Source organism: Spinacia oleracea, chromosome 4 (genome assembly GCF_020520425.1).
Source record: "Spinacia oleracea cultivar Varoflay chromosome 4, BTI_SOV_V1, whole genome shotgun sequence".
In the NCBI taxonomy this organism is placed as follows: Eukaryota; Viridiplantae; Streptophyta; class Magnoliopsida; order Caryophyllales; family Amaranthaceae; genus Spinacia; species Spinacia oleracea.
Window position 1 is genome coordinate 718868 of NC_079490.1, and position 23886 is coordinate 742753.

The 23886-nt window shown below is 39.1% G+C and overlaps 1 protein-coding gene across 1 annotated transcript in view; it reads left to right on the forward strand.

Annotated features, from left to right (window-relative positions):
- Positions 1–23775, forward strand: part of LOC110797363 (formate--tetrahydrofolate ligase-like) — a 39036-nt gene extending 15261 nt beyond the window's left edge. Inside the window, exons 3-5 of the mRNA NM_001422566.1 lie at positions 20607–21782; positions 22154–22300; positions 23239–23775. Of these exons, the coding sequence (NP_001409495.1) occupies positions 20607–21782; positions 22154–22300; positions 23239–23514 (1599 nt within the window). The 3' untranslated portion in view covers positions 23515–23775. The remainder of the gene's footprint in view (positions 1–20606; positions 21783–22153; positions 22301–23238) is intronic.
- The last annotated feature ends 111 nt before the right edge of the window (positions 23776–23886 follow it).

Below are 23886 nucleotides of genomic sequence, written 5' to 3' on the forward strand. Positions count from 1 at the left end.
TGAGATGAACTTAGTACCTACCTACCTCCACACACTACAGCAAACACAACAACACACACAAATAGAAGAAGGATGATTGTTGATTGATAAAAAGCTTAAGACTGATACAATTAGAAGGTTCAAGAGGTTCTCTTCTCTCAAAGAATTCCACACTATAATCTCAAGATGATTATACTGTTTCTTCCCTCCCCCTTTTAATTACGAACTTCACTAGCAGACAAATGTAATTAACCAAAGTACAAGGTCAACAAAAGTGACGGTAATAAGACAATATTCTTTAATTGCTCCAAACCATTGCTACCACTATGTTGGGTGTTGGTTGCTACTGGTGTTTTTGTGCTAAAGCTGCTGTTGCTTTCTTGTTTGCTTGTTGGTTGTGTTTCCTCCTTCTTGCATATGTACGGATCAAGGGTGTGGAGCAGGTGAGTTCATTGTAATACCCCCGCCCCCCAAAACGCACCTTGTCCTCAAGGTGGAAGGTTGGAAAGCGTTCCTTGATCATGCATGCACCTCCTTAAATTGCATCTAGTACGAAGAGCGCATTTACTGATTTTCCAATAGAATAATTTCCACTCCGGGAAATATTTCTTCTTACAAATTTTCTTCCGAAAATTCGGGTTAAAAATCAGAACCCAATGTGGCTAATTAAGATGCCAATAAGCAGATTCTGTACAATAATGGCCCAATTTCTTTTGGCCACCAATACCCATCCTTTTGATTTTCCTAAGGTTTTTTTTTGTTACAAGGAGCTCCGCCAGTTCTCTAACAAACTCCCCCTAATGATGGTCATATCCCATTGTTTCCTGGGGTTACAAGATCAACAACCCACTTGATGTTGCCCTATACCAATGTAAGGATGCTTAAGCTTAACCAAATTGTCTCCCTCCCACACTTCATCGCAAATATTTAAAGACTTACCATAACTAATATCCCTTCTAAACCCCCCCTTTCAAGTGTACTATACCCTTACAAAACTTTCTAGCTTCACACGAAACTTAATCAACTAACGATTACCACAACCAACGTATTCAACGGTTATATAAGGAATTTTGGGATCATAGAACCCAATAGTTGGACAACTAAAGGCTCAGAGTTACCTTGATTCATCAAAATGGGTTTTGAATGAAATCAGCTAATATGTCATTTAAGAGCCGAAGTAGATGGTTCTAACCACCTAATATGTCTCTCGGAGCCCCGTGGGGTATATGGGAAGCAATTGGACCTCTAACCTTTTGGGGTACGAAAAAGTGCAAATTCGGGTTAAAAATCAGAACCCAAAGTGGCTAATTAAGATGCCAATAAGTAGATTCTGTACAATAATGACCCAATTTCTTTTGGCCACCAATACCCATCCTTTTGATTTTCCTGTGGTTTTTTTGTTGCAAGGAGCTCCGCCAGTTATCTAACAAACTCCCCCTAATGATGGTCATATCCCATTGTTTCGTGGGGTTACAAGATCAACAACCCACTTGATGTTGCCCTATACCGATGTAAGGATGGTTAAGCTTAACCAAATTGTCTCCCTCCCACACTTCATCGCAAATATTTGTAGACTTACCATAGCTAATATCCCTTTTAAACCCCCCTTTCAAGTGAGCTATACGCTTTCAAAATTTTCTAGCTTCACACGAAACTTAATTAATATAACAATTACCATAACCAACGTATTCAACGGTTATATAAGGAATTTTAGGACCATAGAACCCAATAGTTGGACAATTAAAGGCTCGGAATTACCTTGATTCATCAAAATGGGTTTTGAATGAAATAAGCCAATATGTCATTTAATCGCCGAAGTAGTTGGTTCTAACCACCTAATATGTATCTCGGAGCCCCGTGGGGTATATGGGAAACATTTGGACGTCTAATCTTTCGGGGTCTGGAAAAGTGCAAATTGTCTAAAATTGATGGATAATTCATCATTTTTGACCAAATTTGGAGATTCCGGGACCCAGTTTCCGTAACTCGCCAGATTTTGGGGAATGTATCAAGCGGTTATATGAGGAATTTTGGGACCATAATACCAAATAGTTCGATATTTAAAGGATTGAAATTACCTCGATTTATCGAAATGGGTTTTGTGAGAAATCAACCAAATATCATTTGAGAGCCAAAGTAGATGGTTCTAACCACCTAAAATGTCTTTGGGACCTCGTGGGGTATATGAGAAGCATCTAAATTCTTGACTGAGATGAACTCAGTACCTACCTATCTGCACACACTACAACAAACACAACAACACACATAAATTGAGGAAGGATGATTGTTGGTTGATGTAAAGCACAAATAAAGAACGTTCAAGAGGTTCTCTTCTCTCAAAGAATTCCACACTATACTCTCAAGATGATTCTAATGTTTCTTCCCTCCCCCTTTTAATTATGAACTTCACTAGCAGACAAATGTAATTAACCAAAAAGTACAAGGACAAAAAAAGTGGCGGTAATATGACAACATTCTTTAATTGCTCCAAACCGTTGCCACCATTATGTTGGGTGTTGGTTGCTACTGCTGTTTTTCTCCTGAAGTTGCTGTTGTTGCTTTCTTGTCTGCTTGTTCGTTGTGTTTCCTCCTCCTTGCATATGTACGGATCAAGGCTGAGGAGCGGGTGAGTTCATTGTAATACCCCGCCCCCAAAACGTACCTTGTCTTCAAGGTGGAAGGTTGGAGAGCGTTCCTTGATCATGCATGCACCTCCTTAAATTGCATCTAGTAGGAAGAGCGCATTTACTGATTTTCCAATAGAATAATTTTCACTTCGGAAAATATTTCTTCTTACAAATTTTCTTCCGAAAATTTGGGTTAAAAATCAGAACCCAATGTGGCTATTTAAGATGCCAATAAGCAGACTCTGTACAATAATGGCCTAATTTCTTTCGGCCACCAATACCCATCCTTTTGATTTTCCTATGGTTTTTTTTGTTGCAAGGAGCTCCGCCAGTTCTCTAACAAACTCCCCCTAATGATGGTCATAACCCACTGTTTCGTGGGGTTACAAGATCAACAACCCAATTGATGTTGCCCTATACCGATGTAAGGATGCTTAAGCTTAACCAAATTGTCTCCCTCCCACACTTCATCGCAAATATTTGTAGACTTACCATAACTAATATCCCTTCTAAACCCCCCTTTCAAGTGTACTATACCCTTACAAAACTTTCTAGCTTCACACGAAACTTGATCAATCTAACGATTACCACAACCAACGTATTCAACGGTTATATAAGGAATTTTGGGATCATAGAACCCAATAGTTGGACAACTAACGGCTCAGAATTACCTTGATTCAACAAAATGGGTTTTGAATGAAATCAGCTAATATGTCATTTAAGAGCCGAAGTAGATGGTTCTAACCACCTAATATGTCTCTCGGAGCCCCGTGGGGTATATGGGAAGCAATTGGACCTCTAACCTTTCGGGGTACGAAAAAGTGCAAATTGTCTAAAAGTGATGGATAATCCATCATTTTTGACCAAATTTGGAGATTCCGGGACCCAGTTTCCGAAACTTGTAAGATTTTGGGGAATGTATCAAGCGGTTATATGAGGAATTTTGGGACCATAATACCAAATAGTTGGATATTTAAAGGATTGAAATTACCTTGATTTATCAAAATGGGTTTTGTGAGAAATCAACTATATATCATTTAAGAGGCAAAGTTGATGGTTCTAACCACCTAATATGTCTCTCAGGACCTCGTGGGGTATATGAGAAGCATCTAGATTCTAGATTGAGATGAACTTAGTACCTACCTACCTCCACACACTACAACAAACACAGCAACACACACAAATAGAGGAAGGATGATTGTTGATTGATAGAAAGCTTAAGACTGATACAATTAGAAGGTTCAAGAGGTTCTCTTCTCTCAAAGAATTCCACACTATAATCTCAAGATGATTATACTGTTTCTTCCCTCCCCCTTTTAATTACGAACTTCACTAGCAGACAAATGTAATTAACCAAAGTACAAGGTCAACAAAAGTGACGGTAATAAGACAATATTCTTTAATTGCTCCAAACCATTGCTACCACTATGTTGGGTTTTGGTTGCTACTGGTGTTTTTGTGGTAAAGCTGCTGTTGCTTTCTTGTTTGCTTGTTGGTTGTGTTTCCTCCTTTTGCATATGTACGGATCAAGGGTGTGGAGCAGGTGAGTTCATTGTAATACCCCGCCACCCAAAACGCACCTTGTCCTCAAGGTGGAAGGTTGGATAGCGTTCCTTGATCATGCATGCAACTCCTTAAATTGCATCTAGTCGGAAGAGCGCATATAGCGATTTTCCAATAGAATAATTTCCACTTCAGGAAATATTTCTCCTTTCAAATTTGCTTCCGAAAATCCGGGTTAACAATCGGAACCCAATGTGGCTAATTAAGATGTCAATAAGCAGACTCTGTAAAATAATGGCCCAATTTCTTTTGGCCACCAATACCCATCCTTTTAATTTTTCTATGGTTTTAGGGTTGCAAGGAGCTCCGCCAGTTCTCTAACAAACTCCCCCTAATGATGGTCATAACCCATTGTTTCGTGGGGTTACAAGATCAATAACCCATTTGATGTTTCCCTATACCGTTGTAAGGATGCTTGAGATTTACCAAATTGTCTCCCTCCCTCACTTCATCGCAAATATTTGTAGACTTACCATAACTAATATCCCTTCTAAACCCCCCTTTCAAGTGTGCTATACGCTTACAAAAGCTTCTAGCTTCACACGAAACTTAATTAATCTAACGATTACCATAACCAACGTATTCAACGGTTATATAAGGAATTTTGGGACCATAGAACCCAATAGTTGGACAATTAAAGGCTCGGAATTACCTTGATTCATCAAAATGGGTTTTGAATGAAATCAGCTAATATGTCATTTAAGAGCCGAAGTAGATGGTTCTAACCACCTAATATGTCTCTCGGAGCCCTGTGGGGGTATATGGGAAGCATTTGGACCTCTAACCTTTCGGGGTCCGAAAAAGTGCAAATTTTCTAAAAGTGATGGATAATCCATCATTTTTGACCAAATTTGGAGATTTCGGGACCCAGTTTCCGAAACTTGCAAAATTTTGAGGAATGTATCAAGCGGTAATATGAGGAATTTTGGGATCATAATACCCAATAGTTGGATATTTAAAGGATTGAAATTACCTCGGTTCATCAAAATGGGTTTTGTGAGAAATCAACCAAATATTATTTGAGAGCCAAAGTAGATGGTTCTAACCACCTAAAATGTCTTTGGGACCTCGTGGGGTATATGAGAAGCATCTAAATTCTAGACTGAGATGAACTCAGTACCTACCTATCTGCACACACTACAACAAACACAGCAACACACACAAATAGAGGAAGGATGATTGTTGATTGATGTAAAGCACAAATAGAGAACGTTCAAGAGGTTCTCTTCCCTCAAAATATTCCACACTGTACTATGAAGATGATTCTAATGTTTCTTCCCTCCTCCCTTTTAATTACGAACTTCACTAGGAGACAAATGTAATTAACCAAAAAGTACAAGGACAACAAAAGTGGCAGTAATATGACAACATTCTTTAATTGCTCTAAATCGTTGCCACCACTATGTTGGGTGTTGGTTGCTACTGCTGTTTTTCTGCTAAAGTTGTTGTTGTTGCTTTCTTGTCTGCTTGTTCGTTGTGTTTCCTCCTTGCATATGTACGAATCAAGGGTGTGGAGCAGGTGAGTTCATTGTAATACCCCGCCCCCAGAACGTACCTTGTCCTCAAGGTGGAAGGTGGGAAAGAGTTTCTTGATCACGCATGCACCTCCTTAAATTGCATCTAGTAGGAAGAGCGCATTTACTGATTTTCCAATAGAATAATTTTCACTTCGGAAAATATATCTTCTTACAAATTTTCTTCCAAAAATTCGGGTTAAAAATCAGAACCCAATGTGGCTATTTAAGATGCCAATAAGCATACTCTGTACAATAATGGCCCAATTTCTTTCGGCCACCAATACCCATCCTTTTGATTTTCCTATGGTTTTTTTGTTGCAAGGAGCTCCGCCAGTTCTCTAACAAACTCCCCCTAATGATGGTCATATCCCATTGTTTCGTGGGGTTACAAGATCAACAACCCAATTGATGTTGCCCTATACCGATGTAAGGATGCTTAAGCTTAACCAAATTGTCTCCCTCCCACACTTCATCGCAAATATTTGTAGACTTACCATAACTAATATCCCTTCTAAACCCCCCTTTCAAGTGAGCTATACGCTTTCAAAATTTTCTAGCTTCACACGAAACTTAATTATTATAACGATTACTATAGCCAACGTGTTCAACGGTTATATAAAGAATTTTAGGACCATAGAACCCAATAGTTGGACAATTAAAGGCTCGGAATTACCTTGATTCATCAAAATGGGTTTTGAATGAAATCAGCTAATATGTCATTTAATCGCCGAAGTAGATGGTTCTAACCACCTAATATGTATCTCGGTTCCCCGTGGGGTATATGGGAAACATTTGGACATCTAATCTTTCGGGGTCCGGAAAAGTGCAAATTGTCTAAAATTGATGGATAATCCATCATTTTTAACCAAATTTGGAGATTCGGGACCCAATTTCTGAAACTCGCCAGATTTTGGGGAATGTATCAAGCGGTTATATGAGGAATTTTGGGACCATAATACCAAATAGTTCGATATTTAAAGGATTAAAATTACCTCGATTCATCAAAATGGGTTTTGTGAGAAATCAACCAAATATTATTTGAGAGCCAAAGTAGATGGTTCTAACCACCTAAAATGTCTTTGGGACCTCGTGGGGTATATGAGAAGCATCTAAATTCTAGACTGAGATGAACTCAGTACCTACCTATCTGCACACACTACAACAAACACAGCAACACACATAAATTGAGGAAGGATGATTGTTGATTGATGTAAAGCACAAATAGAGAACGTTCAAGAGGTTCTCTTCTCTTAAAGAATTCCACACTATACTCTCAAGATGATTCTAATGTTTCTTCCCTCCCCCTTTTAATTATGAACTTCACTAGCAGACAAATGTAATTAACCAAAAAGTACAAGGACAAAAAAAGTGGCGGTAATATGACAACATTCTTTAATTGCTCCAAACCGTTGCCACCACTATGTTGGGTGTTGGTTGCTACTGTTGTTTTTCTCCTAAAGTTGCTGTTGTTGCTTTCTTGTCTGCTTGTTCGTTGTGTTTCCTCCTTCTTGCATATGTACGTATCAAGGGTGAGAAGCAGGTGTGTTTATTGTAATACCCCGCCCCCAAAACGTACCTTGTCCTCAAGGTGGAAGGTTGGAAAGCGTTCCTTGATCATGCATGCACCTCCTTAAATTGCATCTAGTAGGAAGAGCGCATTTACTGATTTTCCAATAGAATAATTTTCACTTCGGAAAATATTTCTTCTTAAAAATTTTCTTCCGAAAATTTGGGTTAAAAATCAGAACCCAATGTGGCTATTTAAGATTCCAATAAGCAAACTCTGTACAATAATGGCCCAATTTCTTTCGGCCACCAATACCCATCCTTTTGATTTTCCTATGGTTTTTTTGTTGCAAGGAGCTCCGCAAGTTCTCTAACAAACTCCCCCTAATGATGGTCATATCCCATTGTTTCGTGGGGTTACAAGATCAACAACCCAATTGATGTTGCCCTATACCGATGTAAGGATGCTTAAGCTTAACCAAATTGTCTCAATCCCACACTTCATCGCAAATATTTGTATACTTACCATAACTAATATCCCTTCTAAACCCCCTTTCAAGTGAGCTATACGCTTTCAAAGTTTTCTAGCTTCACACGAAACTTAATTAATATAACGATTACCATAACCAACGTATTCAACGGTTATATAAGGAATTTTGGGACCATAGAACCCAATAGTTGGACAATTAAAGGCTCGGAATTACCTTGATTCATCAAAATGGGTTTTGGATGAAATCAACTAATGTGTCATTTAAGAGCCGAAGTCGATGGTTCTAACCACTTAATATGTCTCTCGGAGCCCCATGGGGTATATGGGAAACATTTGGACATCTAACCATCCGGGGTCCGAAAAAGTGCAAATTGTGTAAAATTGATGGATAATCCATCATTTTTTACCAAATTTGGAGATTCCGGGACCCAGTTTCCGAAACTTGTAAATTTTGGGGAATGTATCAAGCGGTTATATGAGGAATTTTGGGACCATAATTCCAAATAGTTGGATATTTAAAGGATTGAAATTACCTTGATTTATCAAAATGGGTTTTGTGGGAAATCAACTATATATCATTTAAGAGGCAAAGTTGATGGTTCTAACCACCTAATATGTCTCTCAGGACCTCGTGGGGTATATGAGAAGCATCTAGATTCTAGACTGAGATGAACTTAGTACCTACCTACCTCCACACACTACCACAAACACAGCAACACACACAAATAGAGGAAGGATGATTGTTGATTGATAGAAAGCTTAATACTGATACAATTAGAACGTTCAAGAGGTTCTCTTCTCTCAAAGAATTCCACACTATAATCTCAAGATGATTATACTGTTTCTTCCCTCCCCCTTTTAATTCCGAACTTCACCAGCAGACAAATGTAATTAACCAAAGTACAAGGTCAACAAAAGTGACGGTAATAAGACAATATTCTTTAATTGCTCCAAACCATTGCTACCACTATGTTGGGTGTTGGTTGCTACTGGTGTTTTTGTGCTAAAGCTGCTGTTGCTTTCTTGTTTGCTTGTTGGTTGTGTTTCCTCCTTCTTGCATATGTACGGATCAAGGGTGTGGAGCAGGTGAGTTCATTGTAATACCCCGCCCCCCAAAACGCACCTTGTCCTCAAGGTGGAAGGTTGGAAAGCGTTCCTTGATCATGCATGCACCTCCTTAAATTGCATCTAGTAGGAAGAGCGCATTTACTGATTTTCCAATAGAATAATTTTCACTTTGGGAAATATTTCTTACAAATTTTCTTCCGAAACTTCGGGTTATAAATCAAAACCCAATGTGGCTAATTAAGATGCCAATAAGCAGACTCTGTACAATAATGGCCCAATTTCTTTCGGGCACCGATGCCCATCCTTTTGATTTTCCTATGGTTTTTTTGTTAACTCCCCCTAATGATGGTCATATCCCATTGTTTCGTGGGTTATAAGATCAACAACCCACTTGATGTTGCCCTATACCGATGTAAGGATGCTTAAGCTTAACCAAATTGTCTCCCTCCCACACTTCATCCCAAATATTTATAGACTTACCATAACTAATATCCCTTCTAAACCCCCCCTTTCAGGTGTGCTATACGCTTACAAAACTTTCTAGCTTCACACAAAACTTAACTTAATCTAACGATTACCATAACCAACGTATTCAACGGTTATATATATGGAATTTTGGGACCATAGAACCCAATAGTTGGACAATTAAAGGCTCGGAATTACCTTGATTAATCAAAATGGGTTTTGAATGAAATCAGCTAATATGTCATTTAAGAGCCGAAGTAGATGGTTCTAACCACCTAATATGTCTCTCGGAGCCCCGTGGGGGTATATGGGAAGCATTTGGACCTCTAACCTTTCGGGGTTTGAAAAAGTGCAAATTGTCTAAAAGTGATAGATAATCCATCATTTTTGACCAAATTTGGAGATTCCGGAACCCAGTTTCCGAAACTTGCATGATTTTGGGGAATGTATCAAGCGGTTATATGAGGAATTTTGGGACCATAATACACAATAGTTGGATATTTAAAGGATTGAAATTACCTCGATTTATCAAAATGGGTTTTGTGAGAAATCAACCAAATATCATTTAAGAGCCAAAGTAGATGGTTCTAAACACCTAATATGTCTCTCGCGACCTTGTGGGGTATATGAGAAGCATCTAGATTCTAGGCTGAGATGAACTGAGTACCAACCTACCTGCACACACAACAACAAACACAGCAACACACACAAATAGAGGAAGGATGATTGTTGATTGATGTAAAGCACAAATAGAGAACGTTCAAGAGGTTCTCTTCTCTCAAAGAATTCCACACTACACTCTCAAGATGATTATAATGTTTCTTCCCTCCCCCTTTTAATTATGAACTTCACTAGCTAACAAATGCAATTAACCAAAAAGTACAAGGACAAAAAAAGTGGCGGTAATATGACAACATTCTTTAATTGCTCCAAACCGTTGCCACCACTATGTTGGGTGTTGGTTGCTACTGCTGTTTTTCTCCTTAAGATGCTGTTGTTGCTTTCTTGTCTGCTTGTTCGTTGTGTTTCCTCCTTCTTGCATATGTACGGATCAAGGGTGTGGAGCAGGTGAGTTCATTGTAATACCCCGCCCCCCAAAATGCACCTTGTCCTCAAGGTGGAAGGTTAGAAAGCGTTCCTTGATCATGCATGCACCTCCTTAAATGCATCTAGTAGGAAGAGCGCATTTACTGATTTTGCAATAGAATAATTTCCACTTCGGAAATATTTCTTACAAATTTTGTTCTGAAAATTCGGGTTAAAAATCAGAACCCAATGTGGCTAATTAAGATGCCAATAAGCAGATTCTGTATAAAAATGGCCCAATTTCTTTTGGCCACCAATACCCATCCTTTTGATTTTCCTAAGGTTTTTTTGTTGGAAGGAGCTCCGCCAGTTCTCTAACAAACTCCCCCTAATGATGGTCATATCCCATTGTTTCGTGGGGTTACAAGATCAACAACCCAATTGATGTTGCCCTATACCGATGTAAGGATGCTTAAGCTTAACTATATTGTCTCCCTCCCACACTTCATCGCAAATATTTGTAGACTTACCATAACTAATATCCCTTCTAAACCCCCCTTTTAAGTGTGCTATACGCTTACAAAACTTTCTAGCTTCACACGAAACTGAATTAATCTAACGATTACCACAACCAACGTATTCAACGGTTATATATGGAATTTTGGGACCATAGAACCCAATAGTTGGACAACTAAAGGCTCGGAATTACCTTGATTCATCAAAATGGGTTTTGAATGAAATCAGCTAATATGTCATTTAAGAGCCGAAGTAGATGGTTCTAACCACCTAATATGTCTCTCGGAGCCTCGTGGGGCATAAGGGAAGCAATTGGACCTTTAACCTTTCGGGGTCCGAAAAAGTGCAAATTGTCTAAAAGTGATGGATAATCCATCATTTTTGACCAAATTTGGAGATTCCGGGAATTGGTTCCCCAAACTCCCAAGGATTTTGGGGAATGTATCAAGCGGTTATATGAGGAATTTTGGGACCATAATTCCAAATAGTTGGATATTTAAAGGATTGAAATTACCTTGATTTATCAAAATGGGTTTTGTGGGAAATCAACTATATATCATTTAAGAGGCAAAGTTGATGGTTCTAACCACCTAATATGTCTCTCAGGACCTCGTGGGGTATATGAGAAGCATCTAGATTCTAGACTGAGATGAACTTAGTACCTACCTACCTCCACACACTACAACAAAGACAGCAACACACACAAATAGAGGAAGGATGATTGTTGATTGATAGAAAGCTTAATACTTATACAATTAGAACGTTCAAGAGGTTCTCTTCTCTCAAAGAATTCCACACTATAATCTCAAGATGATTATACTGTTTCTTCCCTCCCCCTTTTAATTCCGAACTTCACCAGCAGACAAATGTAATTAACCAAAGTACAAGGTCAACAAAAGTGACGGTAATAAGACAATATTCTTTAATTGCTCCAAACCATTGCTACCACTATGTTGGGTGTTGGTTGCTACTGGTGTTTTTGTGCTAAAGCTGCTGTTGCTTTCTTGTTTGCTTGTTGGTTGTGTTTCCTCCTTCTTGCATATGTACGGATCAAGGGTGTGGAGCAGGTGAGTTCATTGTAATACCCCGCCCCCCAAAACGCACCTTGTCCTCAAGGTGGAAGGTTGGAAAGCGTTCCTTGATCATGCATGCACCTCCTTAAATTGCATCTAGTAGGAAGAGCGCATTTACTGATTTTCCAATAGAATAATTTTCACTTGGGAAATATTTCTTCTTACAAATTTTCTTCCGAAACTTCGGGTTATAAATCAAAACCCAATGTGGCTAATTAAGATGCCAATAAGCAGACTCTGTACAATAATGGCCCAATTTCTTTCGGGCACCGATGCCCATCCTTTTGATTTTCCTATGGTTTTTTTGTTAACTCCCCCTAATGATGGTCATATCCCATTGTTTCGTGGGTTATAAGATCAACAACCCACTTGATGTTGCCCTATACCGATGTAAGGATGTTTAAGCTTAACCAAATTGTCTCCCTCCCACACTTCATCGCAAATATTTATAGACTTACCATAACTAATATCCCTTCTAAACCCCCCCTTTCAGGTGTGCTATACGCTTACAAAACTTTCTAGCTTCACACAAAACTTAACTTAATCTAACGATTACCATAACCAACGTATTCAACGGTTATATATGGAATTTTGGGACCATAGAACCCAATAGTTGGACAATTAAAGGCTCGGAATTACCTTGATTAATCAAAATGGGTTTTGAATGAAATCAGCTAATATGTCATTTAAGAGCCGAAGTAGATGGTTCTAACCACCTAATATGTCTCTCGGAGCCCCGTGGGGGTATATGGGAAGCATTTGGACCTCTAACCTTTCGGGGTCCGAAAAAGTGCAAATTGTCTAAAAGTGATGGATAATCCATTATTTTTTACCAAATTTGGAGATTTCGGGACCCAGTTTCCGAAACTTGCAAGATTTTGGGTAATGTATCAAGCGGTTATATGAGGAATTTTGGGATCATAATACCCAATAGTTGGATATTTAAAGGATTGAAATTACCTCGATTCATCAAAATGGGTTTTGTGAGGAATCAACCAAATATCATTTAAGAGGCAAAGTAGATGGTTCTAACCACCTAATATGTCTCTCGGTACCTCGTGGGGTATATGAGAAGCAACTAGATTCTATACTGAGATGAACTGAGTATACCTACCTACCTTCACACACTACAACAAACACAGCAACACACACAAATAGAGGAAGGATGATTGTTGATTGATGTAAAGCACAAATAGAGAACATTCAAGAGGTTCTCTTCTCTCAAAGAAATCCACACTATACTCTGAAGATGATTCTAATGTTTCTTCCCTCCCCCTTTTAATTACGAACTTCACTAGGAGACAAATGTAATTAACCAAAAAGTACAAGGACAAAAAAAGTGGCGGTAATATGACAACATTCTTTAATTGCTCTAAACCGTTGCCACCACTATATGTTGGGTGTTGGTTGCTACTGCTGTTTTTCTGCTAAAGTTGTTGTTGCTTTCTTGTCTGCTTGTTCGTTGTGTTTCCTCCTTCTTGCATATGTACGGATCAAGGGTATGGAGCAGGTGAGTTCATTGTATTACCCCGCCCCCCAAAACGCACCTTGTTCTCAAGGTGGAAGGTTGGAAAGCGTTCCTTGATAATGCATGCACCTCCTTAAATTGCATCTAGTAGATTTACTGATTTTCCAATAGAATAATTTCCACTTCGGGAAATATTTCTTATTATAAATTTTCTTCCGAAAATTCGGGTTAAAAATCAGAACCCAAAGTGGCTAATTAAGATGCCAATAAGTAGATTCTGTACAATAATGACCCAATTTCTTTTGGCCACCAATACCCATCCTTTTGATTTTCCTATGGTTTCTTTGTTGCAAGGAGCTCCGCCAGTTCTCTAACAAACTCCCCCTAATGATGGTCATATCCCATTGTTTCGTGGGGTTACAAGATCAACAACCCACTTGATGTTGCCCTATACCGATTTAAGGATGCTTAAGCTTAACCAAATTGTCTCCCTCCCACACTTCATCGCAAATATTTGTAGACTTACCATAACTAATATCCCTTTTAAACCCCCCTTTCAAGTGAGCTATACGCTTTCAAAATTTTCTAGCTTCACACGAAACTTAATTAATATAACGATTACCATAACCAACGTATTCAACGGTTATATAAGGAATTTTAGGACCATAGAACCCAATAGTTGGACAATTAAAGGCTCGGAATTACCTTGATTCATCAAAATGGGTTTTGAATGAAATCAGCTAATATGTCATTTAATCGCCGAAGTAGATGGTTTTAACCACCTAATATGTATCTCGGAGCCCCGTGGGGTATATGGGAAAGATTTGGACATCTAATCTTTCGGGGTCCGGAAAAGTGCAAATTGTCTAAAATTGATGGATAATCCATCATTTTTGACCAAATTTGGAGATTTCGGGACCCAGTTTCCGAAACTCGCCAGATTTTGGGGAATGTATCAAGCGGTTATATGAGGAATTTTGGGACCATAATACCAAATAGTTCGATATTTAAAGGATTGAAATTACCTCGATTCATCAAAATGGGTTTTGTGAGAAATCAACCAAATATCATTTGAGAGCCAAAGTAGATGGTTCTAACCACCTAAAATGTCTTTGGGACCTCGCGGGGTATATGAGAAGCATCTAAATTCTAGACTGAGATGAACTCGGTACCTACCTATCTGCACACACTACAACAAACACAGCTGCACACATAAATTGAGGAAGGATGATTGTTGATTGATGTAAAGGTTAACCAAATTGTCTTTCAAAACTTGCTAGCTTCACACGAAACTTAATTAATATAACTATTAACATAACCAACATATTCAACGGTTATATAAGGAATTTTGGGACCATAGAACCCAATAGTTGGACAATTAAAGGATCGGAATTACCTTAATTCATCAAAATGGGTTTTGAATGAAATCAGCTAATATGTACCTTTTGGAGCCGAAGTAGATGGTTCTAACCACCTAATATGTCGCTCGGATCCCCCTGGGGTATATGGGAAACATTTGGACCTCTAACCTTTTGGGGTCCGAAAAAGTGCAAATTGTCTAAAATTGATGGATAATCCATCATTTTTTACCAAATTTGGAGATTCCGGGACCCAGTTACCATAACTTGCAAGATTTTGGGGAATGTATCAAGCGGTTATATGAGGAATTTTGTGATCATAATACCCAATGGTTGGATATTTAAAGGATTGAAATTACCTCGATTCATCAAAATGGGTTTTGTGAGAAATCAACCAAATATCATTTAAGAGGCAAAGTAGATGGTTCTAACCACCTAATATGTCTCTCGGTACCTCGTGGGGTATATGAGAAGCAACTAGATTCTATACTGAGATGAATTGAGTACCTACCTACCTGCACACACACTACAACAAACACAGCTACACACACAAATAGAGGAAGGATGATTGTTGATTGATGTAAAGCACAAATAGAGAACGTTCAAGAGGTTCTCTTCCCTCAAAGAATTCCACACGATACTATGAAGATGATTCTAATGTTTCTTCCCTCCCCTTTTTAATTACGAACTTCACTAGGAGACAAATGTAATTAACCAAAAAGTACAAGGACAACAAAAGTGGCGGTAATATGACAACATTCTTTAATTGCTCTAAACCGTTGCCACCACTATGTTGGGTGTTGGTTGCTACTGCTGTTTTTCTGCTAAAGTTGTTGTTGTTGCTTTCTTGTCTGCTTGTTCGTTGTGTTTCCTCCTTGCATATGTACGGATCAAGGGTATGGAGCAGGTGAGTTCATTGTATTACCCCGCCCCCCAAAACGCACCTTGTTCTCAAGGTGGAAGGTTGGAAAGCGTTCCTTGATAATGCATGCACCTCCTTAAATTGCATCTAGTAGATTTACTGATTTTCCAATAGAATAATTTCCACATCGGGAAATATTTCTTCTTACAAATTTTCTTCCGAAAATTCGGGTTAAAAATCAGAACCCAAAGTGGCTAATTAAGATGCCAATAAGTAGATTCTGTACAATAATGACCCAATTTCTTTTGGCCACCAATACCCATCCTTTTGATTTTCCTATGGTTTCTTTGTTGCAAGGAGCTCCGCTAGTTCTCTAACAAACTCCCCCTAATGATGGTCATATCCCATTGTTTCGTGGGGTTACAAGATCAACAACCCACTTGATGTTGCCCTATACCGATGTAAGGATGCTTAAGCTTAACCAAATTGTCTCCCTCCCACACATCATCGCAAATATTTGTAGACTTACCATAACTAATATCCCTTCTAAACTCCCCTTTCAAGTGTATACGCTTTCAAAACTTTCTAGCTTCACAAGAAACTTAATTAATATAACGATTACCATAACCAACATATTCAACGGTTATATAAGGAATTTTGGGACCATAGAACCCAATAGTTGGACAATTAAAGGATCGGAATTACCTTAATTCATCAAAATGGGTTTTGAATGAAATCAGCTAATATGTCTTTTTAGAGCCGAAGTAGATGGTTCTAACCACCTAATATGTCGCTCGGAGCCCCCTGGGGTATATGGGAAACATTTGGACATCTAACCTTTTGGGTCCGAAAAAGTGCAAATTGTCTAAAATTGATGGATAATCCATCATTTTTTACCAAATTTGGAGATTCCGGACCCAGTTTCCATAACTTGCAAGATTTTGGGGAATGTATCAAGCGATTATATGAGGAATTTTGGGATCATAATACCCACTAGTTGGATATTTAAAGGATTGAAATTACCTCGATTCATCAAAATGGGTTTTGTGAGAAATCAACCAAATATCATTTAAGAGGCAAAGTAGATGGTTCTAACCACCTAATATGTCGCTCGGATTCCCCTGGGGTATATGAGAAGCAACTAGATTCTATACTGAGATGAATTGAGTACCTACCTACCTGCACACACTACAACAAACACAACAACACACACAAATAGAGGAAGGATGATTGTTGATTGATGTAAAGCACAAATAGAGAACGTTCAAGAGGTTCTCTTCCCTCAAAGAATTCCACACTATACTATGAAGATGATTCTAATGTTTCTTCCCTCCCCCTTTTAATTACGAACTTCACTAGGAGACAAATGTAATTAACCAAAATGTACAAGGACAACAAAAGTGGCGGTAATATGACAACATTCTTTAATTGCTCTAAACCGTTGCCACCACTATGTTGGGTGTTGGTTGCTACTGCTGTTTTTCTGCTAAAGTTGTTGTTGCTTTCTTGTCTGCTTGTTCGTTGTGTTTCCTCCTTCTTGCATATGTACGGATCAAGGGTGTGGAGCAGGTGAGTTCATTGTAATACCCCGCCCCCCAAAAGCACCTTGTTCTCAAGGTGGAAGGTTGGAAAGCGTTCCTTGATAATGCATGCACCTCCTTAAATTGCATCTAGTAGGAAGAGCTCATTTACTGATTTTCCAATAGAATAATTTCCACTTCGGGAAATATTTCTTCTTACAAATTTTCTTCCGAAAATTCGGGTTAAAAATCAGAACCCAATGTGGCTAAGTAAGATGCCAATAAGCAGATTCTGTACAATAATGACCCAATTTCTTTTGGCCACCAATACCCATCCTTTTGATTTTCCTATGGTTTATTTGTTGCAAGGAGCTCCGCCGGTTCTCTAACAAACTCCCCCTAATGATGGTCATATCCCATTGTTTCGTAGGGTTACAAGATCAACAACCCACTTGATGTTGCCCTATACCGATGTAAGGATGCTGAAGCTTAACCAAATTGTCTCCCTTCCACACTTCATCGCAAATATTTGTAGACTTACCATAAGTAATATCCCTTCTAAACCCCCTTTCATGTGTGGTATACGCTTACAAAACTTTCTAGCTTCACACGAAACTTATTTAATCTAACGATTACCACAACCAACGTATTCAACGGTTATATAAGGAATTTTGGGACCATAGAACCCAATAGTTGGACAACTAAAGGCTCGGAATTACCTTGATTCATCAAAATGGGTTTTGAATGAAATCAGCTAATATGTCATTTAAGAGCCGAAGTAGATGGTTCTAACCACCTAATATGTCTCTTGGAGCCCCGTGGGGTATATGGGAAGCAATTAGACCTCTAACCTTTCGGGGTCCGAAAAAGTGCAAATTGTCTAAAAGTGATGGATAATCCATCATTTTTGACCAAATTTGGAGATTCTGGGACCCGGTTCCCCAAACTCCCAAGGATTTTGGGGAATGTATCAAGCGGTTATATGAGGAATTTTGGGACCATTATACCAAATAGTTGGATAGTTAAAGGATTGAAATTACATCGATTCATCAAAATCGGTTTTGTGACAAATAAACTAAATATCATTTAAGAGGCAAAGTAGATGGTTCTAACCACCTAATATGTCTCTCGGGACCTCGTGGGGTATATGAGAAGCATCTAGATTCTAGACTGAGATGAACTCAGTACCTACCTTCCTGCACACACTACAACAAACACAGCAACACACACAAATAGAGGAAGGATGATTGTTGATTGATAGAAAGCTTAAGACTTTGGATACAATTACTGAGAACGTTCAAGAGGTTCTCTTCTCTCAAAGAATTCCACACTATACTCTCGAGATGATTATACTGTTTCTTCCCTTCCCCTTTTAATTACGAACTTCACTAGCAGACAAATGTAATTAACCAAAGTACAAGGTTAACAAAAGTGACGGTAATAAGACAACATTCTTTAATTGCTCCAAACCGTTGCTACCACTATGTTGGGTGTTGGTTGCTACTGCTGTTTTTGTGCTAAAGCTGTTGTTGCTTTCTTGTTTGCTTGTTGGTTGTGTTTCCTCCTTCTTGCATATGTACGGATCAAGGGCGTGGAGCAGGTGAGTTCATTGTAATACCCCGCCACCCAAAACGCACCTTGTCCTCAAGGTGGAAGGTTGGATAGCATTCCTTGATCATGCATGCACCTCCTTAAGTTGCATCTAGTTGGAAGAGCGCATATAGTGATTTTCCAATCATGTCCCCCACCGTATACTGCCCATCGTGCTGCACCCTAATGATATCAGGAGGTTCCCTTCCATTAACCACCTTGAATGGCGACATCTTGGTGGAGGTATGGGTTGTAGAGTTATATGAGAACTTAGCTAAAGCAGCCACCAAGCCCAAGACTTGGTTGTCCCGTTGCGAAACACCTCAAATAGTTTCGTATTGACTACCTCCGTTTGGCCATCCGTTTGGGGGTGATATGCTGTGCTTCATTTGAGGGATGTGCCTTGGATTCGAAACAACTCTTTCTAGAAAATGCTAAAGAACACTCTATCACGATCAGAAATAATAGATGAGGGAAACCCATGTAGACGTACCGCCTCCTTAGTGAAAGCCTCGGCCACATAAATGGCGCTAAAGGGATGGCGTAGACCGATGAAATGGGTATATTTTGAGAGATGATCCACCGCCACAAAAACGGTATTAATCCCCTTAGACACCGGCAACCCCTCTATGAATTCCATAAAGATCTCGTCCCACACTTGGGTAGGCACTGGTAAGGGCTGTAGCAAACCGCAGGGCATTGTTGAGAGGACTTGTTCCTTTGGAAAACTTCACATTGTCACACGTACTCAACCACTTGTTTTTGCATTCCGGGCCAAACCACTCTTGTGCTATGCGTAGGAAGGTCTTGACATCGGCCCCATATCCCCCTCATTGCTGTCATGATTTTCACACAAAAGGGATTGTATTACCGTAGCTGATTTGGGAATCACATACCTCCCCTTCCACTTCCTTTTCCAGCTTCTCCCATTATATGCCTTGTGATGTCAAAATCGCCCCTAGCTCAACCTTACCCACAAACTTAAGAGATAAAGCATCAGCTTAGCGGTTGGAAGAACCAGGCTGGTAATGGACCTCAATGTCGAACCCCATTAATTTACTCACCATTTTTTATAATCCGCGCCTATTTCAGTTTCCTGAGTAATAAACCGCAAACTTTGTTGATCGGATCGCACGACAAACTTCCTTCCAAATAAATAATGCTTCCATTTGAGTACGGAGAAGCAAACCGCCATCAACTCCTTCTCATACACGGACTTGCATTGAGCTCTCGACCCCAACAACCGACTGTGAAAAGCAATAGGTCACCCTACGCCTTGAAGGCCTAATGGGGTATATGGAAAGCATTCGGACGTCCAAAAGAGTCCAAATTATCCAAAAATGAAGTTTATAATATACTGTTTTGATTTGTCCCTACGTATCCTGAATGGCCTAGGTCACCCTACGCCTTCAACGCCTAATGGGGTATATGGAAAGCATTCGGATGTCCAAAAGAGTCCAAATTATCCAAAAATGAAGTTTATAATATACTGTTTTGATTTGTCCCTACGTATCCTGAATGGCCTAGAGCCTACAATACAGTTTGATTTGACTCTCCAGTTTTATGGTAAAGGATAAATGGGTATAGTTTAAACACCCCCTCCTTTCCAAAGATATTGTCCCCCTTTCTATTTTGTTTGTCCCATGTTATTGTCTCTTTCGTCTCTTTGGTTAGTTAATGTATATTCACCCAATTAAATTTCTCTGTTTTCAATATATTCATACTATTGGTGAAAAGTCGTTGGTCTGTATATTTAGGGACTTAATGCCCTCTCATTTATTGTTTTTCTTAACATTTGTGAAAAGTAGTTGGTCAGTATATTTGGGATGAAGGAAGTAAACTGCTCCATTGCTTGGTTACTTTGGGTTTATGGACGTTTCATAGATTGAGCATTTTCCTTAAACAGTGTGGTCATGAGTGATTTGTGTGTTTGGTTGTTGCTTTTAAATTCACTAATCAGGTTTTTATGTTCCTCCAGGTTGTCACTTGCCTTCGTCAACCATCACAAGGGCCAACTTTTGGAATAAAAGGTGGTGCAGCTGGTGGTGGTTATAGTCAAGTGATTCCAATGGATGAGTTCAACCTTCACTTAACTGGGGATATACATGCTATAACAGCTTCAAACAATCTTCTCGCTGCTGCCATAGACACCAGAATGTTCCATGAGTCCACCCAGTCAGATAAAGCTCTCTTTAACCGTTTGTGCCCCCCTAACAAAGAAGGTAAAAGAACCTTTTGTAACATTATGCACAGGCGTTTGAAAAAGCTTGGTATTGATAAGACTAATCCAGACGACCTTACACCGGAAGAGGTCACAAAATTTGCTAGGCTTGATATTGACCCCGATTCCATTACATGGAGAAGAGTTATGGATGTGAATGACCGGTTTTTGAGGAAAATTAGTGTTGGTCAGGGGCCTGATGAGAAGGGGATGGTAAGAGAAACTGGATTTGATATTTCCGTTGCTAGTGAGATAATGGCAGTTCTGGCTCTAACAACTTCTCTGGCTGATATGAGGGAGAGACTTGGGAAAATGGTGATTGGAAATAGCAAGGCTGGAGAACCGATTACTGCTGATGATCTTGGCTTAGGTGGTGCTTTGACTGTATTAATGAAGGATGCAATCAACCCCACGCTGATGCAGACTCTGGAAGGAACACCTGTGCTTGTTCATGCTGGTCCTTTTGCAAATATTGCTCATGGTAATTCCTCTATTGTTGCTGACAAGATTGCCCTGAAGCTGGTTGGACCTGGTGGGTTTGTGGTTACTGAAGCAGGGTTTGGTTCTGATATCGGAACTGAGAAGTTCATGAACATAAAGTGCCGATATAGTGGTTTGACTCCACAGTGTGCTATTGTTGTTGCGACAGTGAGGGCTTTGAAAATGCATGGTGGTGGACCACAAGTAGTGGCTGGCAAGCCTCTTGATCGTGCATACTTAACAGAGAATGTGGGTCTTGTTGAGGCTGGCTGTGTTAATCTTGCCAGGCATATTATAAATACGAAGGCCTATGGTTCAAATGTCGTGGTTGCCATCAACATGTTTTCTTCTGACACAGAAGCAGAGCTGAATGCTGTTAAAAAAGCAGCAATGGATGCTGGAGCGTTTGACGCAGTTATTTGTACCCATCACGCCCATGGTGGAAAAGGAGCGGTTAGTACTGAATTCTTTTAAACAATTTGTCTAAGTGGGTATCAGGCTATTTGATCCTCGTCTTTTCTTCTTATTTGTGTTTCTGAAGACAAGAAACAGTCTTAAACTCTTAGTTTCCTATATCATGGATGTGATGCAAGACTGGGTAGACTTTCTATTTCTATGTTGGTTAATAAACTGTTAGAGGGTATACATTTCTTTGTTTGCAAATTAGACTTCACTGGTTATCAGTGTAGCAATCTTATGTTTCTGTTGATGTTTGATTTTACTTAAGGTACGGAATCAATGTATACTATCTGTTGGAACTCTTAAATTGCCAATCAAGTGAGAGGAATTCACATGGATCTGAATGCAATTTTGATATGTTTTAGGTGGATCTTGGCATAGCTGTTCAGAAAGCATGTGAGAACGTAACGCAGCCTTTGAGGTTCTTATATCCTCTGGATATTAGCATCAAAGAGAAAATAGAGGCAATTGCAAAGTCTTATGGTGCTGCTGGCGTCGAATACTCAGAACAGGTAAGACAATTCGTTGATTTGGTCTAATAGTATTTGGGTGGTGAATATGCTTTGATTTCCTTCCATCGTGATTACGTATATCTAAGATTATTGTCTGCTACACCCTCGGCCTCCTAAAAATAAAATTTTTGTCTATTCGTGCAAGTTTACATTATAGTGTCATTTTCTAGACTTGCTCAGTACTTTCATTTACTTGGTTATATTTTGAAGTAGATTTTTTCCGGTAGTAAATGATACTACGTATAATTTTCATTTACTCTCCATTTTCCCCGAGACTCTTTTGAATATTAAGAAATTGCTTGTCCATAATATCATCTTCTGTAGAACAGTGGCCCTGGAGCCCAAGCGCCTTGAATGTTTTGGGTGAGGTATTTTCAATGAGGTGCACCTAAGGCCCATTAAGCTGTCTTTATGGCTGCAACCTGTTAATACACACATAACCTTTATTTTAAGAATCTTGCCTCACACCTGCACTTTGTACTTTGGCTCTATTATCCTTATTGCCCTAGTTTGTCTTAAGTGTTTTGGAATACTGCTTTAGATATTTCATGGTACAGTTTTCATGTTCAGTAACTATTGCAAATCATAACATTTGATGGTGTAGCTTCTTGCCTTATTATTAGCTCACATTATAGTAATAGTTCACTGGCATCTCCATTTTTCTTTGGAGTCTCTGTTTTGGGAAATTGCCTTGATATACTGTTGCCTTGCTAGTAGCTCTTGTTTTTGGTAATACACCTTACTAAACTAATAATCACATATACTATAGCAGGATAGATTGTAAGAGTTGTCACCTTTCCGAACTTAGTAATGGTTAATGACTGGATTTCCCAATATGCCGTCACCAAGTCCATTCATAATAATGTTAATTAATGCTCTAATCACAGCCATGATGTTAGCCTTTTAAAATGAGTCGTCCCTTTTTCTTTTTTTTTTAGGCTGAGAAAAAGATTGAGATGTACAGCAAGCAAGGGTTCTCCAATCTTCCAATATGCATGGCAAAAACGCAATATTCATTTTCCCACAATGCTGCTGAAAAGGGAGCTCCAAGCGGATTTATCTTGCCTATTCGGGATGTTAGAGGTAGCATCGGAGCTGGATTCATTTACCCGTTGGTAGGAACCATGAGTACAATGCCTGGGCTCCCAACAAGGCCGTGCTTCTTTGATATTGATCTCGACACTACAACAGGGAAGGTTATCGGTCTTTCTTAGGAAAAAAATTGAGTTAGTTTCCCTTTTCCAGCCAAACTTCTTGGACCTTTTTTATTTTTTGTATGAACTTCTGTATTTCTTATGAGCCATTATTTCCCATTGCTTCACTAATAAATAGAAGCTAATAAGTCTTGCCCTTTGTTCGGTCTGTGTACCCCTCGGCCTTTCTATACTAGATGTGTGCATCAATGTTGGATCTTATTTGTAATCATCAAATTTATAGATTATACAAGTAATCTGAAGATGGTTATTTTACCATCATTTTCTCTGTTATTCTTCTAAAAACTTGTTTATGTTATCCTTATTCATCTATATCTATTACTCCCACTTTATGTTAATAAAGATGTGGGGAAAGTGAGATCTGCACATTAG